The sequence below is a fragment of the Pecten maximus genome, chromosome 1, assembly GCF_902652985.1.
Source record: "Pecten maximus chromosome 1, xPecMax1.1, whole genome shotgun sequence".
Lineage (NCBI taxonomy): Eukaryota > Metazoa > Mollusca > Bivalvia > Pectinida > Pectinidae > Pecten > Pecten maximus.
The window spans coordinates 45,714,859-45,737,863 of NC_047015.1; the positions used below are offsets into that span (position 1 = coordinate 45,714,859).

At 35.1% G+C, this 23,005-nt stretch overlaps 1 protein-coding gene and 2 long non-coding RNA genes across 4 annotated transcripts; 1 reads left to right on the plus strand and 2 right to left on the minus strand.

Moving 5' to 3' along the window:
* Window positions 1-8,849: 8,849 nt before the first annotated feature.
* On the minus strand, window positions 8,850-9,524 carry LOC117335324. The gene is made up of 2 exons (XR_004534323.1): window positions 9,366-9,524; window positions 8,850-9,156 (listed from the first exon to the last, which is right to left on the minus strand). It is a non-coding gene; the product is annotated as an uncharacterized LOC117335324 (long non-coding RNA).
* On the plus strand, window positions 8,995-10,480 carry LOC117335308. 2 transcript variants are annotated; one of them, XR_004534322.1, is made up of 4 exons: window positions 8,995-9,108; window positions 9,362-9,530; window positions 9,709-9,851; window positions 10,035-10,480. It is a non-coding gene; the product is annotated as an uncharacterized LOC117335308 (long non-coding RNA). The 2 variants fall into 2 exon arrangements; XR_004534321.1 differs by having other exon boundaries at window positions 9,067-9,184.
* Window positions 10,481-17,659: 7,179 nt separating this feature from the next.
* Window positions 17,660-19,531, minus strand: LOC117335332 (suppressor of cytokine signaling 2-like). Its single transcript, XM_033895270.1, has one exon. The coding sequence runs from the start codon at window positions 19,282-19,284 to the stop codon at window positions 18,535-18,537; it is 750 nt and encodes a 249-aa protein (XP_033751161.1). The 5' UTR covers window positions 19,285-19,531; the 3' UTR covers window positions 17,660-18,534.
* Window positions 19,532-23,005: the final 3,474 nt, after the last annotated feature.

Below are 23,005 nucleotides of genomic sequence, written 5' to 3' on the forward strand. Positions count from 1 at the left end.
CCATCGAACTTTTTGAACAGGAATGAAGGACATGACTTCTCAAACTCTCCCTCTCAAATTCTCTTATATGCCTGAAAGAGGAGGACCAGGCATATTCTCAGGATCTGATGAAGAACATTTTCTGGTGTAGTGCTCAGTTAGTCAGATTTTATATGCTGCCTAGCTAAGGACAATTCTAATTATGCTGTTGTGTGTGTTGTGGTGTTTGTGAGGGTGTGTGTGTGTGTGGACAGGGGGAAGTCAGGTTTATTTGTTTATGAACAGAAGGTACCATTCAGCTCTGTTTGTAGTAACATGGGATGGTCTTGTACATTTACTTTATGTAACATGAGGGGTTGTTCTGGTTGGGAAAAAAAAATTGTCAAACAGTAGGGGTCAGGCAGGTATATTTTGTATTACATGAGGGATTTTTCTTATTCGAAAAAATATTTTGTCAAACAGTAGGGGTCAGGCCGGTATATTTTGTATTACGTGAGGGATTTTTCTTATTCGAAAAAATATTTTGTCAAACAGTAGGGGTCAGGCAGGTTTTTTTTTATGCTTATTCTGTGGTGTGGTAGCCATCGTCAATCTAGTGTGAACATTTTCCTTTGAATAACTTATTTTGGGGCAGATTTAAATGTGGTACAGCCTTTTAAACTGAATAACTAACAGACCCAGGGTCAGGACCAGTAACACACTTTGATAAAGACTACCATATCAACCCATTTTTATGGTTGGAAGGTCAGATGTGTCAAACTATTCCAACAGTTTCTGAATAACTGAGAGGCATACAAGCATGCTAATTAATCCTTTAACCAACTTTCAATTTCATTGTAGAGAAATTCGGAAAAAAATATTCTTTTAAAATGAAATAGAAAATCTGAATAACAAAGGGTCCTAAGAATATAATATTTGACATAGTGAAACAAAGGAGTTTAAAAGTTAACATTTAGAAATTTTAAAAAGTTGAAAAAAAGGTTTTTTTAAAGTGTTAAGTCTGGGCTCCACATTAAAGATCGCTATGTTATCTTCTGACAAATTTTCTCTTTGATAAGATGAAGGGTAATAACCAGGTCTAATAAAGACACCTTTTGATGTGATCTGATGTAAATGTCGCAGAAATACATGTACTTCAGTAACAGATGAGCGATACAGGCCCATCAGGCCTATTTTTGTTTGTATGGGTCGTTTAGTTTTGTAATTTGTGTAACAAATCAGTCCTGTTTATTGCTTTACTGCAAATGATGTCAAACTGTAAGTATAATCATGTCTGAAAAGGAATTGTTTTATATTATACAATGAAAAACGAAACAGGATAAATTTTACCTTATCGTTGACAATTAGGTAATGTAAATATATGCGTGTACCTAGTAATGTACTGTCGTGTGGTTACCATGAAACATTAACTTTTATGTTGACATTGAAGGAGGACTTTGTAGTACTGTAAATACATCGGGGTATAGCTGTCTCCATAATTCAAACATTAGTAAAGATAGTGTTCAAGTACCTGTACATATTCCTATTGTATATTAACAGATATTTACCTGAAGTTGTTACTATATATACATGTATATATATAAATTATAAGATTCCAAACACTAGATATATATTACCAGAATTTATCATGTTGTCTTTATAAATGATATGGTTATACATGTGTATATGTATCGGAGATTTTACTGTAGAAGTAAAATAAAATTATAGAAAAACTCAGTTGAAGATATATATATAATTCTTTCATACCTGTTATTGGTGAAATCACTCCCATACCTGTTAAAGGTTACATCACACCCAATGAAATGTATTCTTGATGTGCATTGTGTTTTGTTTGTGTGTATAATGAAATATATACAAAGCCATTTGATATCTGGTGACTGATTTCATAAATACTGGCTGCAATCAAAAGCATGCATATCTAAGCAGTGAATTGATAGTACAAACTTATTTAATGAAACATATTTTTCTTTATGTAATAATGTGTTTCTAGGTTTAGGGAATTCTGGTAAAATATTTTCTATGTCACAAAATAACAAAACATATTTTCATTTAGTTATAGAAAGTCACAAATTGAATCAGCTGTTAACATTTGAGTAAAAAAAAAACGATATTTTTAATTCTAGAAAGTCTAATAGGTTATAGATGGATTTTAGTCAGAAATATTGTTTTATGTCAGGAGAAAAGAAATGCTTTGACCAAATGAGTGTTTAATACAGTTTTATTTTAAATCTCGATGAAAGAAATGTTTTGACCTATTGGTTGTTTGATCAGAAATGCTGTTTTAGTATCAACCATGATAATTGAAATGTTTTGACTTTTCAGATGTTTGATCAGAAATAATGTTTTTATATTTCAGCAAAACGTTTGGATACTTGATACCTGTTAAACAGATCTAGTCTTGGGATAATTCTGTTTAGGGAAGAGCTTGAAGATGTTTGTTGGATAAGAAGCAGTATTGTGATAGATGACCCATATGTGCAATATGTAAATAAAAGTAATGATGAGTGTATCAATCAAAACATGATTTTGTTTCTTTTTATGTACCAAGCTCAAGTATGTGTGATATGAGTAATTTGAAATATTTGAAGTGAACATTAACAAACTGTCGCCATTTTGGAAATGCCAAATACATTTCCATTGACTTTAATGGACAGGTTATGTCTTTATAAAAGGGTTGAATCATAATTTGAGAAGTAGATATCGAAGTTAAGTGTATATTGGTGAAAGATTCAACTAGAATCAATAATTCCAATTAAGAAGATATCGCTGAAAGAATCGACTAGAACTGATTAATAATTTCACTTAAGTAGATATCGCTGAATCGACTAGAACCGATTAATAATTCCAATTAAGTAATATCTCTGAAAAAAATTACTAGAACCACAGGGTCATATCTAGTCTTATATTAAAAAAGCCAGAAATACCTATATATAAGTCTTTATATAGAGGTATTTCTGACTTTTTTTATATATAAGGCTATACATGCCCCTGTTCTAGAACCGATTAATGATTCCAAATAAGTACATATTGATAAATGGTTCGACTAGCCTCACTCAATAATTCCAGTTAAAGAGATATTGCTAAAAAGGTTTAGTAGATATCGGTGAAAGATTCGACTAGAACCGATTAATTATTCTAATTTAGTAGATAGCGGTTAAAGAATTGCTTAACTCCAGTTAAGTAGATATCAATGAAAGAAGTTCAGTAAATATCGGTGAAAGTATCCACTAGAAACACTTAATAACTCCAGTTAAGTAGATATCCACTAGAAACACTTGATAACTCCAGTTAAGTAGATGTCTGTGAAAGAATAAACTAGCCATAATGTTTCATTAATTAATGAGAAAATATATAATAGCCTCGTTGGATGTTTTTATAAACTAATATATCTAATTTTAGAAGGATGGGAGTGTTGGGTTAAATGTTTTTAATTAGGACATTTCAGAATACAGGCAAACCTGTCTTAAAGGCCACCTCTATATTCAACAAAACGCTGTCTATAAAGATCGCTTGTATTGGTTCTAATGTAATATACAATTGAATATAGAGCTATATAAAAACCTGTATGTAGAGGCCACTTTTCTCTGTTGGCTTACGTGGCCTTTATAGACAGGTTTTAATATACAAAGATCTTTATGGGCGTGATTTCACGTTTTGTAGAATTTTGGGATTTTTTCAACATTTTAATTTCTAACTCGAGAGAAATAAGGGGGAGGGACCTACGTTGTGACAAACACACGTCAACATTTGGATTAAAAACTGACTGAATTATCTGAAATCAAGTCATAATTATCAACGTTGTTTAAATGATAGGGCAATATTTATATAACTCTACACGTCTCTTAATCACCTGTTGTTTGTAAAAGCATTACCTTTCAATTCAGTCAGAGGTGATCAATACAACACTGACGTTACTATTAAACGTTCATGTTCCCGTTGTCTCATATACAATTTGTAGTTTAGTGTACATTAGTTTGATGTTCCCGTTGTTTGATATATAATATGTAATCAAGTGTCCGTTAGTATGATGTTCCCGTTGTTAGGTATATAATTTGTAGTTTAGTGTACGTTAGTTTGATGTTCCCGTTGTTTGATATATAATTTGTAGTTTAGTGTACGTTAGTTTGATGTTCCCGTTGTTTGATATATAATTTGTAGTTTAGTGTGCGTTAGTTTGATGTTCCCGTTGTTTGATATATAATTTGTAGTTAAGTGTACGTTAGTTTGATGTTCCCGTTGTTTGATATATAATTTGTAGTTTAGTGTACGTTAGTTTGATGTTCCCGTTGTTTGATATATAATTTGTAGTTAAGTGTACGTTAGTATGATGTTCCCGTTGTTGGATATATAATTTTTAGTTTAGTGTACGTTAGTTTGATGTTCCCGTTGTTTGATATATAATTTGTAGATTAGTGTACGTTAGTTTGATGTTCCCGTTGTTTCATATATAATTTGTAGATTAGTGTACGTTAGTTTGATGTTCCCGTTGTTTGATATATAATTTGTATTTTAGTTTACGTTAGATTGATGCTCTCGTTGTTTGATATATTATTTGTATTTTAGTGTACGTTAGATTGATCTTCCCGTTGTTTGATAATATAATTTGTAGATTAGTGTACGTTAGTTTGATGTTCCCGTTATTTTATATATAATTTGTAGTTTAGTGTACGTTAGTTTGATGTTCGCGTTGTTTGATATATCATTTGTAGTCTAGTGTACGTTAGTTTGATGTTCCCATTGTTTGATAGATAATTTGTAGTCTAGTGTACGTTAGTTTGATGTTCTCGTTGTTTCATATAAAACTTGTAGTTAAGTGTACGTTAGTTTGATGTTCCCGTTGTTTGATATATAATTTGTAGTTTAGTGTAGGTTAGTTTGATGTTCCCGTTGTTTGATATATAATTTGTAGTTAAGTGTACGTTTGTTTGATGTTCCCGTTGTTTGATATATAATTTCTAGTTAAGTACGTTAGTTTGATGTTCCTGTTGTTAGGTATACAATTTGTAGCTAGGTACGTTAGTTTGATGTTCCCGTTGTTCGGTAGATAATTTGTAGTTTAGTGTATGTTAGTTTGATGTTCCCGTTGTTCGGTAGATAATTTGTAGTTTAGTGTATGTTAGTTTGATGTTCCCGTTGTTTGATATTTACTTTGTAGTTTAGTGTACGTTAGTTTGATGTTCCCGTTGTTTGATATTTACTTTGTAGTTTGGTGTACGTTAGTTTGATGTTCCCGTTGTTTGATATATAATTTGTAGTTTAAAGTACGTTAGTTTGATGTTCCCGTTGCTTGATATATAATCTGTAGTTAAGTGTTCGTTAGTTTGATGTTCCCGATGTTAGGTATATAATTTGTAGTTTAGTGTACGTTAGTGTGATGTTCCCGTTGTTTGATATATAATCTGTAGTCTAGTTTACGTAAGGTTTGATGTTCCCGTTGTTTGATATATAATTTGTAGTTTAGTGTACGTTAGTTTGATGTTCCCGATGTTAGGTATATAATTTGTAGCTTAGTGTACGTTAGGGTGATGTTCCCGTTGTTTGATATATAATTTGTAGTTTAGTGTACGTTAGTTTGATGTTCCCGTTGTTTACGTATATAATCTGTAGTCTAGTGTACGTAAGGTTTGATGTTCCCGTTGTTTGATATATAATTTGTAGTTTAGTGTACGTTAGCTTGATGTTCCCGTTGTTTGATATATAATTTGTAGTTTATTTAATGTTAGTTTGATGTTCCCGTTGTTTGATATATAATTTGTAGTTTAGTGTATGTTAGTTTGATGTTCCCGTTGTTTGATATATAATTTGTAGTTTAGTGTACGTTAGTTTGATGTTCCCGTTGTTTCATATAAAACTTGTAGTTAAGTGTACGATAGTTTGATGTTCCCGTTGTTTAATATATAATTTGTAGTTAAGTATAGGTTTGTTTGATGTTCCCGTTGTTTGATAGATAATTTGTAGTCTAGTGTACGTTAGTTTGATGTTACAGTTGTTTGATATATATTTTTTCGTTTATTGTTCGTTAGTTTGATGTTCCCGTTGTTTGATATATAATTTGTAGTTTAGTGTACTTAGTTTGATGTTCCCGTTGTTTGATATATAATTTGTAGTTTAGTGTACGTTAGTTTGATGTTACAGTTGTTTGATATACAATTTGTAGTTAAGTGTACTTCAGTTTGATGTTCCCGTTGTTTGATATATAATTTGTAGTTTAGTGTACGTTAGTTTGATGTTACAGTTGTTTGATATATATTTTTTAGTCTAGTGAATGTTAGTTGGATATTCCCGTTGTTTGATATTTACTTTGTAGTTTAGTGTACGTTAGTTTGATGTTCCCGTTGTTTGATATATAATTTGTAGTTTAGTGTACGTTAGTTTGATGTCCCGTTGTTTGATATATAATTTGTAGTTTAGTGTACGTTAGTTTGATGTTCCCGTTGTTTGATATATAATCTGTAGTTAAGTGTTCGTTAGTTTGATGTTCCCGTTGTTTGATATATAATTTGTAGTTTAGTGTACGTTAGTTTGATGTTCCAGTTGTTTGATATATAATCTGTAGTTAAGTGTTCGTTAGTTTGATGTTCCCGTTGTTTGATATATAATTTGTAGTTTAGTGTACGTTAGTTTGAAGTTACAGTTGTTTGATATATATTTTTTAGTCTAGTGAATGTTAGTTTGATATTCCCGTTGTTTGATATTTACTTTGTAGTTTAGTGTACGTTAGTTTGATGTTCCCGTTGTTTGATATATAATTTCTACTTTAGTGTATGTTAGTTTGATGTTCCCGTTGTTTGATATATAATTTGTAGTTTAGTGTACGTTACTTTGATGTTCCCGTTGTTTGATATATAATTTGTAGTGAGGTGTACGTTAGTTTGATGTTCCCGTTGTTTGATATATAATTTCTAGTTTAGTGTACATTACTTTGATGTTCCCGTTGTTTGATATATAATTTGTAGTGAGGTGTCGTTAGTTTGATGTTACAGTTGTTTGATATACAATTTGTAGTTAAGTGTACTTCAGTTTGATGTTCCCGTTGTTTGATATATAATTTCTAGTTTAGTGTACGTTAGTTTGATGTTACAGTTGTTTGATATACAATTTGTAGTTTAGTGTTCGTTAGTTTGATGTTCGCGTTGTTTGATATATAATTTGTAGTTAGGTGTACGTTAGTTTGATGTTCCCGTTGTTTGATATATATTTTTTAGTCTAGTGAATGTTAGTTTGATATTCCCGTTGTTTGATATTTACTTTGTAGTTCAGTGTACGTTAGTTTGATGTTCCCGTTGTTACGTATATAATTTGTAGTTTAGTATTCGTTAGTTTGATGTTCGCGTTGTTTGATATATAATTTGTAGTTACGTGTACGTTAGTTTGATGTTCCCGTTGTTTGATATATAATTTGTAGTTACGTGTACGTTAGTTTGATGTTCCCGTTGTTTGATATATAATTTGTAGTTTAGTGTACGTTAGTTTGATGTTCCCGTTGTTACGTATATAATTTGTAGTTTAGTGTTCGTTAGTTTGATGTTCGCGTTGTTTGATATATAATTTGTAGTTACGTGTACGTTAGTTTGATGTTCCCGTTGTTACGTATATAATTTGTAGTTACGTGTACGTTAGTTTGATGTTCCCGTTGTTTGATATATAATTTGTAGTTACGTGTACGTTAGTTTGATGTTCCCGTTGTTTGATATATAATTTGTAGTTTAGTGTACGTTAGTTTGATGTTCCCGTTGTTACGTATATAATTTGTAGTTTAGTGTTCGTTAGTTTGATGTTCGCGTTGTTTGATATATAATTTGTAGTTACGTGTACGTTAGTTTGATGTTCCCGTTGTTACGTATATAATTTGTAGTTACGTGTACGTTAGTTTGATGTTCCCGTTGTTTGATATATAATTTGTAGTTAAGTGTACGTTAGTTTGATGTTCCCGTTGTTTGATATATAATTTGTAGTTTAGTGTACGTTAGTTTGATGTTCCCGTTGTTACGTATATAATTTGTAGTTTAGTGTTCGTTAGTTTGATGTTCGCGTTGTTTGATATATAATTTGTAGTTACGTGTACGTTAGTTTGATTTTCCCGTTGTTTGATATCTAATTTGTAGTTTAGTGTACGTTAGTTTGATGTCCCGTTGTTTGATATATATTTTGTAGTTTAATGTACGTTAGTTGGATGTTCACGTTGTTTGATATATAATTTGTAGTTAGGTGTACGTTAGTTTGATGTTCCCGTTGTTTGATATATAATCTGTAGTCTAGTTTACGTAAGGTTTGATTTTCCCGTTGTTTGATATATAATTTGTAGTTTAGTGTAAGTTAGTTTGATTTTTCCGTTGTTTGATATATAATTTTTAGTTTAGTGTAAGTTAGTTTGATTTTTCCGTTGTTTGATATATAATTTTTAGTTTAGTGAACGTTAGTTTGATGTTCCCGTTGTTAGGTAGATAATTTCTAATTTAGTGTACGTTAGTTTTGATGTTCCCGTTGTTTGATATATAATTTGTAGTTTATTTAATGTTAGTTTGGTGTTCCCGTTGTTAGGTATATAATTTGTAGTTTACTGTACGTTAGTTTGATGTTCCCGTTGTTTGATATATAATTTCTAGTTTACTGTACGTTAGTTTGATGTTCCCATTGTAAAGTATCTGATGTTTAAGTCTTCCATCAATGTTAACTGAGACCTAGAATCTGACCATCAGTATAGATATTGTAGTGTTCAATCCAGGTTGACCTGAATCTCTGGTTTCCGTGCGGATATAACCGTTTACAACTTTCCTGGAAAGCGGATGTATATTCTGCTAATGTGGTAGGTTCGATGACCTCCTGGCCGTTTTTTAACATTCGGACAATGGCTCAACAAAGAAGTGTCGAATCACAGTCAGCCTACATCAGACAATGGGCGGCGTGTGTATTTAGGTCACAAAATATGTATACTAAACATTCAACATTTTGAGGCCTGTTTTTGTGCGGAGAGATGTCACTATGCATGAACGCCGCCATCTTAATTATTCTTTCAGCAGACCTTCAACTTGACCTCATGATAAAGACCAAGTCCTGGTATATGGGTACGTTATTCCACGTGGTCAAGCCTCCATTTACACAACTGTTCAGCATCCACAACTTCGTCAGGTAAAGGTTCCAATATGAAACAGATGCCTTTGGCGTTCTGATTCTTGTCTGAAAAGCGAACAGAAGACAACTACAGGTAATTACAGAAAAGGTTCATGTACATTAATGATATCATTTGATAATCAAGACAATTTGTATTTATATGTGTATCATAAAAATTTTAATAATAGATAAATGTATATGGTTATAAGTAAAGCAATATCTCTGTTTGATTATTTTCCAGAAAAAATATAATTCCGTGTATTTTTTGTAGGTACCACGATCCATCGACCGCCAGCTGCGCGCCTGACAGAGGGGACAGTTTGTAGTGGACATCGAAGCAGCCGTATTGTAGGCTATCCGCCAGAGGAACCCATACTGCCGGATCCAGAGTTGTGCATTCCACTGCTGTGTTCCGGGAGATCCGGGAGCTTGGTTTACAGGTATGTAGTTTCTAGATTGTGAAAATAGTTATTGAGATAAAGCATTAAATTTTAAAGATTTGAATTTCCTTTTATAAATCTAGATAAATATGACACTAAAAGAAAATAGTTTGAAATTGTATGAAAATTGAAAATATATTGGAATATTATAATCTTTATTATTTCATACTGTACACAGCGAGAGAGGTGACAGGTACGTGATGTGCCCTACCATTTCTACCTGAGGAGCAGTCGCCTAGACATAATGCGACTTGATGACGGGGCTACGTCTCTGACGCTATCCCTGATGGACTACATTGAACGAACATGGATTAGAAGCAGGTAGGCTAAAATATGTAATAGGATAACATAAGTAATAGTATATATTTAAATACAATTGCTCAAAAGGAGGATGTTTGTATATTTTAATAGTATACAGGGTATAATGCAATAAATATAAATAAGTGTTGATATTTATATGATTATTTAATCAGCATTACTACTTTCATCTTTGTTTCTCCACAGAACATTCCCAGTCAGTTCCTGGTCCGTGTTAATGTGTCCAATACAAACCAACAATGACGAGGAAGGATGGGCCGAGTAAACTTTAGGGGACCAGTACCATTCTACTAGCTCCTTCAGGAACTAACTGTTCCGTGAAACCATCGCTAGGGCCTATCGGATACCTCTTCAGTGTAAGATGGTCAGTGAGGGGAAGCTGGCCAGATTCCGGCGAAAGAGTACCAGAGACATCCAAAAGGAAGTGTTTCGTGTATGGGGCAGATTCATGATGACCACCGGCGCTCTATCAACATCCCAGCTGATACGTATAGAATTGGACAGTTATTGCATTGAAAATATGTGTTTTGGACTTAACAATCCTATAGAGATCATAGAGACTAAAGATTTAGTGCGTAGTTTCATATGCTCAGAAAATAAATAAATAAATAAATAAATAAATAAATATAATATCATGGGGCTTCAATAAATCATAGTCCACGTCCGGAGTTCTGGGTACACATATATGTGAATCTACTGTGTAGCTAATGCTTTTCCACTGTATGTATAATTTAACAATATATATATTATGAGTTGACGGTCCATATCTTTGGTCATATATATAAACAGTTTCAAAAATTGTATTATAACGATACTGATACATTTCTTTATGAAAGTATTTTATAATTCTGATTAGTTATGTCACATTTTTTGTTTATTTATGATATAAAGTCGTATTTGCTGTTTATCTTATTGTTACTGATATTTTAGATTGTTTAATATTAATAAGAATTAGCATGGACTTTGTTTTGTGTTGATTTCCAATACTATTCCTCACATTTAGCACGGTACACGTGAGCCGTCGTCAGTAAGCATATTAACTGATGTTAGATATATATACCATATCAATAATAGATTGTTGGTACAATCATATTCACTTAAAATTCCAATAAAAACCGAATATGATAGAATCTGCTTATTTCTTTTGAGTACTTAAACGTCTTACCGAAGTCCCGAAAAATCTCGTGTATGTACCGAAACGATGCCGAGACTTTTCGGGACTGTTACCGAAACTACCAGAATTCACCAACTGGAGAAAACCTAACGACTGCTGACTGGAAAAAAACCCAAACCAAACCAAATAAAAGCAAAGAACAAAAGTCGTATATAGTATGCTTGTACATGTAGTACATAAACTGGTTCATAAGATATTTTTGATGTCATTGTCACATTATGACGACTTATGTTGGTGTTGTGACTACCAAAATTGACTGATGATTTACCGAAATTAAGAAGTCCTAACGAAGGATTTGATATAGGTAAACAATCATTTGAACAATACATCATCACGTTTACACATCTCCAAATGCGTACAATTAGCTGCTGTTTTTCACGGCAACATTCTAAAATTTCCAGTGTTGACAAAAGTCAATCGGAAAATACCTCGGACTTTTCCGTCATATCTTCGGAAAAACACCTCGGGAGTATCATTCGTAACTACTCTGCCGATTCAGAAGAAATGACGGAAAAGCCCGAGTGGTTTTCCGATTGGACGTAAGTAAGCCGAACGTACGAGGTAATATTTTGTATTGACCCTCGTGTCTTCTGATATTATGATGTTTATACACTATGGCTTACTGAATTTTCTCTTTTTGGTTAGGTTCGTTCGGTGTAGCTAATAATACTACAGAGCGTGTTCAAATAAAATTATGTACGGCGTCTAGAGGGAGACGACGCTGCATTGATGCAGTCGCTGTGTTTTGCTTTGGTGCACACAGTTTACGCGCTGTCAAGACAACGGGGATCTGCTTCAGATCACAAAGTTCACGATAAGTACAAACATCCTGTTGTTAGCATCAGCTGCTTTAAGCCTGTAATATGAGTATACAGAAGGCTATCAAGTTTCCTCAAATGAATCATCAGGTGACATTTTCAAGAGCGTACGATGGAAGGAGTTTATATGACCCAATATCGTCAGGAGGGTATATACACCCCTCCCCGTCATCGGATTTCCGCGGTCGATTGAACCAATCTTAGTGCAATCCACCGTAGACATCCAACCATGGCCCCTATCCCACTCGCTGAAAAGTGCCGATGTAACCTACCCCACAATTACAACCCCACTACTGTTGTAACCCTATTTACTATTGTAGGTAATCCAATTATTATAACCCCGCCCCACCAGTGTAACCCAACCCGCAAGTATAGCCCCTCCCACCAGTGTAACCCAACCAGCAATTATAAGCCCGCCCACCAGTGTAACCCAACCCGCAATTATAACCCCGCCCACCAGTGTAACCCAACCCGCAATTATAACCCCGCCCACCAGTGTAACCCGACCCGCAATTATAACCCCTCCCACCAGTGTAACCAAAACCAGCAATTATAAGCCCGCCCACCAGTGTAACCCAAACCCACAATTATAACCCCTCCCACCAGTGTAACCCAAACCAGCAATTATAAGCCCACCCACCATTGTAACCCGAACCCGCAATTACAACCCCGCCCACCAGTGTAACCCAAACCCGTAATTATAACCCCTACCACCAGTGTAACCCAAACCTGCAATTATAACCCCGCCCACCAGTGTAACCCAAACCCGCAATTATAACCCCGCCCACCAGTGTAACCCAACCCGCAATTATAACCCCTACCATCAGTGTAACCCAACCCGCAATTATAACCCCGCCCACCAGTGTAACCCAAACCCGCAATTATAACCCCGCCCACCAGTGTAACCCAACCCGCAATTATAACCCGATTCACTATTGTAACTTTATTTACTGTTGTAACTTACCCCAATATTGTTACCCCGTTTGTTGTTGTAACTTACCCCAATATTGTTACCCCGTTTGTTGTTGTAACTTACCCCAATATTGTTACCCCATTCGTTGTTGTAGCCTACCCCCTCTTTTATTACCCATGTAAAGTTATGGCTCACCCTAAAATTGTAACCCCACCCATTATTATATCCCCACCTACTATCGTATATCGGTTTTTTTTAGTGTATCCAAATTTCGCGTTTTCTATACAAATTATCATGTTTTATTTTTAGCGTATTTCATTTTAGTGTTTACACAGCTAGTAAGTTTCATATAAAACATAAACCAAAATACTAAGCAATGATATTAATTGACAATTCCAAATGTATACAATATACATTGTACAATATACCGTGCGTACCGCTATCTTAACTCCATCCTCTATTAAAACTACACCCTCTATTAAAACTACACCCTCTATTATAACCCCACCCATTATCATAACAACCCCCCCCCCCCCCCTTATTATTACCCCAAAAATCTATTAAAACCCCACTCATTAATATATCTCCCACTATTATAATCCCACCCATTAATATATATCCCACTATTAAAACCCCACCCATTAATATATCTCCCACTAGTATAACCCACCCATTAATATATCTCCCACTATTTTAACCCACCCATTAATATATCTCCCACTATTAAAACCCCACCCATTAACATATCTCCCACTATTAAAACCCCACCCATTAATATATCTCCCACTATTAAAACCCCACCCATTAACATATCTCCCACTATTAAAACCCCACCCATTAACATATCTCCCACTATTAAAACCCCACCCATTAATATATATCCCACTATTAAAACCGCACTCATTAAAGAGGCTTGCCCGCAGAGAGATCAGAAAAATTGGCTATACAGAAAAAGATTTTTTACACATGACAGATTGTTGGAATTGTTGAGTTTTTCATTTTATTTTCCTTATAAAACGCTGAAAAGTGATATTAAAACCTCATTTTAAATATTATTTATTTAATCGCAGCCGGCAATAAGTCTAATTTGATTGACACATCAAAGAAACAAGCACGTGCACAGTGCCGCACAGTGATAACTTCAAAGGCAGCGGCGATTTACAAAGAAGATTTGCCGTTATATTCCATACATTTCCCTCTCAGGTTGAGTTTTAAAACGTCTTTTAGATACATATTCTGTAATTGTTTTCAAGAAATAAAGTCGGAAAGCCTCTAATTTTGTCACATAGAAACGTGTACTGAAGTTTATTTGTGATCGGAGAGTGTGCCGACGGTCCGTCGGCGGGGAAGCCCAAAACTCCCACAAAACCCACAATAAATACCCACAAACCCCACCCATTTCAACCCAAAAAACCCACCCAAAGATCCCACTATAAACCCACCCAGAAAAGCTCCCACGAGAACCCACCCAAAGGAGACACCCCACTGGTAACCCCACCACACAACCAAACGCCACCGGAGAAAACCCACCAAAGAACCCCAGGGAAACCCAACCAAAAGAGCGCCCAAGAGGGGAAAACCCCCCCAGGAAGAGAGCGCCCACGAGGAAAAACCCACCCATAAAAGCGCCCGGAGGGAACCCCCAGAAAAAGCCCAGAGGAAAAAAACCCAGGAAAGAGCGCCCACGAGGAAACCCCCCAGGAAAAAGGGGCCCACGGGGAAAAAAAACCCCCAGGAAAGAGAGAGGGGAAACCCCCCCCGGGAGGGGGGAAAAACCCACCCGGGAAAGAGGCCCAGGGGGGAAAAAAAAAACCCCACGAGGAAAACCCCACCAGGAAGAGAGGCCCACGGGAAAAACCCCCCCAGGGGAAGAGAGCCCACGAGGAAAACCAAACCCAGGAAGAGGCGCCCACGAGGAAAAACCCCCACCGGGAAGGCCCCCAGGGAACCCCCCCCAGAAGAAAGCCCAAAAAAAACCCCACCCATGAAAAAAACCCCCCCAAAAACCCAAAAAAACCCCCCCAAAGTCCCACAAAAACCCCCCCCATTAAAAACCCACAAAAAACCCCACCCAAAAAAACCCAATTAAAACCCCACCTTTAATTTTTCCCACAAAAAAACCCCAAAAGCCCCAATTAAACCCCCACCCAAAAAAACCAAGGAAACCCCACCCGGGAAAGGGAGGGAGCCCACGAGGAAACCCACCCAGAGAGAGAGCCCACGAGGAGAACCCAAACCCAGGAAGAGAGCCCCCCCCCACGAGGAAAACACCCCACAGGAAGGAGGCCCACAGGAAAAAAACCCACCCAATTAAACACCCCCACCCATTAATATATATCCCACTATTATAACCCCACCCATTAATATATATCCCACTATTAAAACCCCACCCATTAATATATCTCCCACTATTATAACCCCACCCATTAATACAACACCCCCTCCCCCCCAAGCTATTATAACCTCACGCTCTGTTATAACCCCAACCACATTTATAACGCCCCCCTCCCCCCCCCCCCCCCCCCCCCCCCCCCCTTAAAATTGCTATTTTGAGGTATTTCTGTTTAAACCTGTTATTATCGGGTATTTCTATTTAAATTTGCTTGCTATTATCGGGTATTTCTGTGTAAACGTGCTATTATCGGGTATTTCGTGCTATTATCGGGTATTTCTGGGAAATTGGGGTATAACTCAGTATTTGTTTTATAAAAATAAAACACAATAATTTCTATTTTTATTCCGGAGAAATGAAAATAAAAAGACGAAATTATTAAGTATTTTAGGGAATATGTCAAAATAACCATAATGATTTTATCATCGCAGATAATAAGTGTAAAATCAATCAAAGTAATTTTAGGGTTACAGAGAAAAATGCGAATGAAATACCGCAATAATGACTTCATCATTTCAGAGAAGTTATATTACAAAAAAATGTGAATACAAATCATATAATAATGATTTATTTTTGTGGCCTTATGTTAATAGAACTAGCCATTATGATGAAATTAATTTTTCATGGACAAAGTAAATATAACGGTTTTCACATAACAAGTGACCTAACAGTGGATACGAATAATTCACAGTTAGTTACGGCAATCACAGTATTTTAAATGTCAGTACACACATGTATTTAGTGATGTGATTTAACAAGTACTGTATAAACAATAGCTTTTGTTCAAACACAATTGTTGTAATAACTTGTGTCTAATCCTTTATGCTTTTGAAGCAAATACAATATGTTTAAATAAAAAACCAACTTACAATATTCATGGACTTTTGAAGCAAATACAATATGTTTAAATAAAAAACCAACTTACAATATTCATGGACTATACTATTAACGAACCGAAACTAACACAACTACAGGCATAGCGTGTGTGTTGACACCTACGTTTTCCTGCCTTTTAAAATGTACTGTTAATCAAACTGACTCCAAACACCTCTAGAACAATAAGGACTGACACTCCCGTTCAGGAACTCCTTTGGGATATAAATAGGTATACATATCCACAGTTGTGATTCAGTCAGACGTACAGCTATCTGCTAGTGGGTCATGCCTTTTCTTGTGAAGTCAATCCCATTCATATCCTACATATTTTTTTTTTTTTTAGAAAAGGGCTCCCATATCTGTCGAAACTTAACATAACAGCTTTATTACCAAATAAGGAAGTTTATGTAACAAAACAGTTGTGTACCTCACTATACCGTAACACTATGAAATGTACATTCGTGGTCATTTAAGCTGGCACATAAGACGTTAGTAATTATAAACAATCACTTTAGATATAGACCTACTGAGAATTCTACATAACACGCCGTACACACCTTATCTTATCAGTGTGTAAAGTCGGTCATTCAAGTGGACTCAACGTCATCACCCTATACGGCACGTGGTTAAACTTTCATATTCAATACGTAAAACATTATCATGACGTGTGGATATATTTCAATACTCTCCGAAAGTACTTAACACGGTGTAGATTTCCACGAATGGGGGTTTGTGATACCACTAGGAAGTGAGACCGTGTTCCGATTGGTCAAATCTTTATAGCAGTGATCAATAATATCGTCGTAATATATTGTCCCATTCTAAAACAGAATATACCAGTTACTATCAGTCCTTTGTCAGTAAACCTTTAAATTCTAGTTTTTATCTTGTCACGATGATTAGTACAACCCTTTAAGATAGATTAAATTTCGGAATAACATCAAATATGGAAATCCCATAAAAAAAAATCGACGCGGTTTGATTTTTTTTTTACCAGCGATTTTAGTAATCAAAGTTAAAATCAATCTGTTCGACATGTCGATGTCAATAGACATATACCGACTTGAAAAAGCTATTGCTAAACTGTTAGTTAGGTCATTTAATTAAACTTTTATATCAGTATTGATAGGCTATTTACCAAACGTAATTAGTCTGTAGTAGAATAATAACAAAAACATATATCTGCTGCCAGAATATTGAGACAAAAGAATTATATAGAACAGATAGAAAGGGATTTTATCAACTAAAGTAGAAATCTACATTAATATAAAAATAGAGTTATGTCGGTAAGCTTTACGTTTAAAATTGTGTTAATTTGTAGCTTGACCCTAATTATTAAAATTAACCGATTTGTATACAATATACACTGAATTACACGTTTGTAGTACGTGTGTTTTACGTGTGGAACGCCTACGTTCAGGTGTTGAATGAAGGATAACATCTGGTTTTAATCGTATTCAATTTTGTCCTTCAGAACTTTATCACATAAATCGTTTTCCGAGATTAAATATCTATCCTAGTTACAAAAACCCTACATTATATGCCCGGGCTTCTCGATACACATCACCAATAAAGTCAGTGTATTAGATTTTCTGAAAATTGGAAATGAATAGATGGACAAATAATGCACTAGAGGAAAACGAGATCAAACGTCTAATTTTATTAACAATATTTTTAAATAACGTACTGTATACATCTAAATGCATGTTTCCGTAACAAAAGAAATACAGGTACGCGAGAAAACAATAGGCTCACTAAAATGTGGGGACTATTATATATCTGGCAGTTTGTTGCGATTATATATTAGCACCAAACTAGGAGTCCAAACTACTGCCAAAATGGACAGATTCCAATCCAACCAAGTGTAAAAATCATTCCGAAAAGGCTTCGCTCAGTACAGGAGCAAGCTACATACTGATGTCCCGATTCAAATGACTCCATTGTCACAATTGTTATGACTAGGAGCGAGTTCACCACAAAGATTTTAAATGAAACGTCAATACACATGATATTTGAAACACAGATTGTCAACAATGTTCACTGAGGTAGAAAACTAGAAAATAATAAATAAATAAAAAAAAGTTACATAAATCCCTGTTTTGGAAACGATCCCCACCATGTTTCCATGTTAATCAGCGCTTCGCAAATTAATTAATTCACCTCAATGTCCTTTCTATAGTCTTTTGACTATATAGTTACCAGTTTGTAACCATAGCAACCATTTCGAGCCATTATCTGCATGTTTTGGTTATACATAAATCACTCCACTGCAATGCTCGAAACATTTTCTGTCTGGTAACCACGGAACTCCGAGTCTCCACAGCAACGGCTGAACGATCTACCTTGTAACCATGGAAACCATTTCACTGCAACTGCAGAACCACCATGGAAACCATTTCACTGCAACTGCAGAGCGACTTGTATTGTAACCCGGCACGGAAACAGCTCACTATCTATTTTGAATATGGAAAACTATTTCGCTGTACTATATTGTCACTGCAGTGTTTTCTTGGTCAATTCAGATAAGGATAACTTTTAAGAAATTTACGTAAACCATTTGGTAGCATAACGATCTTGTCTATCTGATTGTTATGATAGGAATAGTCTTGTTCGACACTGTTCGGCAAACTCCGGTTGATTGTTTGCCTACACAGATGTTGCAGTGAAGATACACTGTTCACTCGTGGGTTAGTCAACAACACCGGCATATCTTTTTTTCCAGAACTTTCTAAAAACCTGTTAACGTTTCTACGTCTCGAATCACCTTTACTTGTCCTCACATAATGATCAACAAGGGCCACTGTAGAGTCAAATTTTGGCAGGCAATTTTTTAATTTTTCTAGACAGTCAAGTTGAAACTTTCCTTTGGTATAAGTTATTCGAATACTAGTAGCTCCCCTGGGAGTTTTGATACTAAGAGAGTAAAGAAATTTCGGGTCAACACTGTCGCGTAGAAGAAAGGTCCCCACATCACTTTTACGTAACATATCTTTGGCCATCTCGCTGGTAGTATTGGCATAGTACCAGCCACATCCACATATATTGTTCAGATTTTCTTCCTGGACTCGAAAATCCCGCTCACAGTAATATATAATCCTGTCCGGCCGAGGGGGCGAACTGACCGTCGTATCCTCACATAGTTTTACTGTATCCTTCGGTTTATCTAACAACCATGGCCGGTGTAAGGGAGGGGGCAGTGAGTCACCTGCCATACGGACTACTGAAACGCTGAGCTGATTGAAGAGTTGATCTACTGGACTCATTAATAGTCGATGGTCTATCTATCCTTGTCCCCTTCAAAAACCTCTCGATATCTTCCAATATCAGGTAAATACAGGCTGGTGTGGTGTATTCGTATCCCGTCAGATGCTGTATAAGAACTGTCTAACGGTTCGAGGTTCACAGAGTTTTATATCGTTGACCTACATTCTGAGAACGAAGAATTCTCGGAAGGACGAAGCTTGCGTTATACAAGGCACACACACACGATTACCGAGAAATACCAGTAGGTGATTCCCCGAGAATTCTATTTATAGCTTGAACATGTACAATGAAGATAACCCAACATTCAACGGAAATAATAAATCCAGTTTCATAACACTTCACACCATTGAAACTAAAGTTGGTATAACAGCATATGTACAAGTACTATCGCTTTCGATTAAAAAGTCTAAGATTTTTAGAAAATGGATTCTTGATAATTATTACTAAGCAAAACCACCACTGTTTCGGTTTCCCATTTTCGACGTTGTATGTTTATAAATTGTATTCCGTGCAACAAAGTAACAAACACGATATATTTATCTTTATCAGAATTATAAAAGAATACTATATACCAAAAAAAATCGGTACAAGATAATACATTGTATATCATAAAAAAAAAACAATAATAATGCTCTTGATAAATAAATATTGTAAAATTATGAAAACATACAATGATATTACATATGAACGCAAGGAAGACTCAAACAATAGCAAAAATAAAGAAAATTATTTTATAAGATTCGATAAATAATTTTACCGTGAAAATTAGTTATATCGCGTTCATATTATCTAATCATTCCAGGGTAAAAACTAAAACAGGAAAAAAAGCTAAATATAGAATTCCGGAGAACTCATTAACACCTTGAATTAAACAGTTTACAACGAACAGCGGCTTTTGGTATTGACTTTTTAAACAGTATTCTAGGAAATTTTAACTGTCGATAACTATCTTTTGATTACATCACGAGGCGGATGTCACCATGCGGACGGTACGAGGTTTGGTGATCATTTTCTAGGAACTGTTTTTCGGTTGATTGCGAGAGGAGTGTTTTATATCGATTAGATGTACTTGTGCATCGCTGTTCGTTTATGGAGGTTTAGTGGCTTTTCGAAGTAAGTTTTCATATATACGTCTTAATGATTTCAGATATCGACTAATTACGTTAATACTATTTGAACTCATATATATATGTATACTATATAGTATATAGACAATAAGTCCGAATTTATAGGGTTGAGTACTATCACAGGCGTGGTACTATACAGCAGTGGAAACATGGAACTTATAGATAGTACTGTGTAAGCGTGTTTATATAATGTATTATATATTTTATCATAGAAGTTTACAAATGAACAAAATAATATGTTTTGGTCCAAAAAATATCTATAAGGTTTTCGGTAAATCTCAATGTTTCAAGTGCTTTTTAATCATTTTGCATAATGCGTTCGAACTAGAGTTTAACCTGAATGATCGTCAAATAACAAATACTGTAATCTAACCAGTCTCCAGATAGCCTACACAACTGCCTTAACAAGCATTGTACTGGACGATACCTTACAGGTCAGTATTTCTTGTTTGTCCGTAAATAACTTCTGACAGGTGGTCATATTGAATTAGGAATTACAACTCGTTGCCAGTGGTTATAACATGAGCAAAGAGCAGAATCATTTGCCTGCATTCCAAATGGTCAACAACGTGTTAATTGTAAACAAAATATTACTTGCATTAGTCATTGTGTTTTAATATAAACAACTAATAAGAAGGACGAGGACAGAGAAATCTAGGGGTAAGATAGAATATATGTCCTAACCGTGTGATTGTCCCCGTCGTGTACTCACACGCTCGATCGGATCTTTATTCAATATGGCGTCGTGTCGCAACCGTCTCATTTCCGTAAATAACCAACCTGCAAAATAAAACCGACATATATCATAGCGTTTAACTTTGCTGAAATACTTTGCCTTAAGTCTGATTGAAATATTGCATTGTTAGAAAATTAATAAGTATATCGATACGCGGCCAGTACGTATTGGACACTCATTTTCAACGGTGACTGCGTCATTCATAAGTCGGTTTCCACACCTTCACGTAGGCCGAGAGTGTTATCGTTGGATGAGCCTATCCTTTTGTTTTCCAAGAAAATCCAAGAAAACAACTTCCTCCTCCTCCTTACATCAAGTACACGTATCGATCTGTAGGTAGCGTTTTAACGATTGTCATCCAACCAGCATCTTTCCCGTAGTTCAGGGCATTTCACTTCTACCCACAACGAGGCCGCAATTTAATGGCTGGTCACATGACTCGCACATTTATTTAGCAAATTTCAAAAGCAAAAAAATTCTAGTAACTAAATGAGTTAATTTTAATTCTTTAATTTTTTATTTCATGAAAAATAACATGATTTTTGCAACTTACAATTGAAATGTTAACAACACAATGATTGGTAAACATATCGGGATCGCTCGGAGGATACATCAGAGGGGTAACTTCCTTCATTATTTCGGCAAAATTATCGACGAATTATTTTAAGATATTGGAGATCGAGAATACAATTTAATAAACATGATAATCTAGACGACCTGCTTTGTTCTGTTGTTATTTTGTTTCTTTGTTTTATTGCCAATGTATTGAAATCACGTATTCTGACAACGAGCCCCTAACTCTCGACCGAATCGTCCGTCAGAATGTGAGGATCTCATTGGTCAGGTATTTATAACTAACATCTCGTGGAAGTAGTATCCCTGTTTGAAGGAAAGAGCATGAAAAATGATTGAGGTCAACATTTCGAAGACAGTTTGTAATTTGAAAGAAGTGTAGAGAACAGCAATGGGTTTCGGGAGATGTTTTGAGCAAACAACGAATTTCGATAATTTGTTACCAGAATAGCAGGCGTGAAATGATGTTAAGGACAATGTTTTATCAACAAAGATGGGTAGGCTAAACATATATTCGAACCTATTATATATGATTTTAGCGGAACAAGTGCCTGTTCACTACTTAAAACTCACATAATCAGATGTTACGATAAAGGATTTGGCCTTTAGGCCTTTCAAACTTTGTACACGTTTTTGTCATGGCTAGGCTTCCGAGAAGATAACAAGTAACTATCCGGGAACTATCGATGCAAAGACGCGATTTGAAAAAGAATGTCAATGTATTAATTATCACAATTGAACGAATTTTGTTGTGACTAGGTTTCTGAGAAGATTATCAGTCATTTTCGGGGAACTATCAAAACAATTGATTATTTATCACAAACCGGTTTCTAAATGCAGCAAGGAAACTTCTCGTTGGACGCCATAGATTCCGTTATGAAACCTTGATGTTTTATTAGGATAGAGTTACCAAATGTTATGAATGAGTCACAGAATATTCGATGAAAATAATTATTAAAATATTCTTAAAAATTGTTTTTACCTGTGGCTTACATTAAAATATATCTATGTTTGACGTACAAATTTTAAACTATAGCTTTGAAATGAGACGAATATTTTAATTATATTTACAAAATATAATAAAAACGAAAATGCAGATGTATGAACTTGTAGAGATTCGATACAGAGATTTCAAAGATAGTTATACGAGAAAATAATTGATAAATATTTCAGTCGTCCATTTTCATCACCAAATAATTGACATTAGAATTCTACAGTGTATGAAGCTATATTGATTTTGTTGAGGCCACAAAACTAAATTCTTTAGAGTCGTAGCATTTGGAT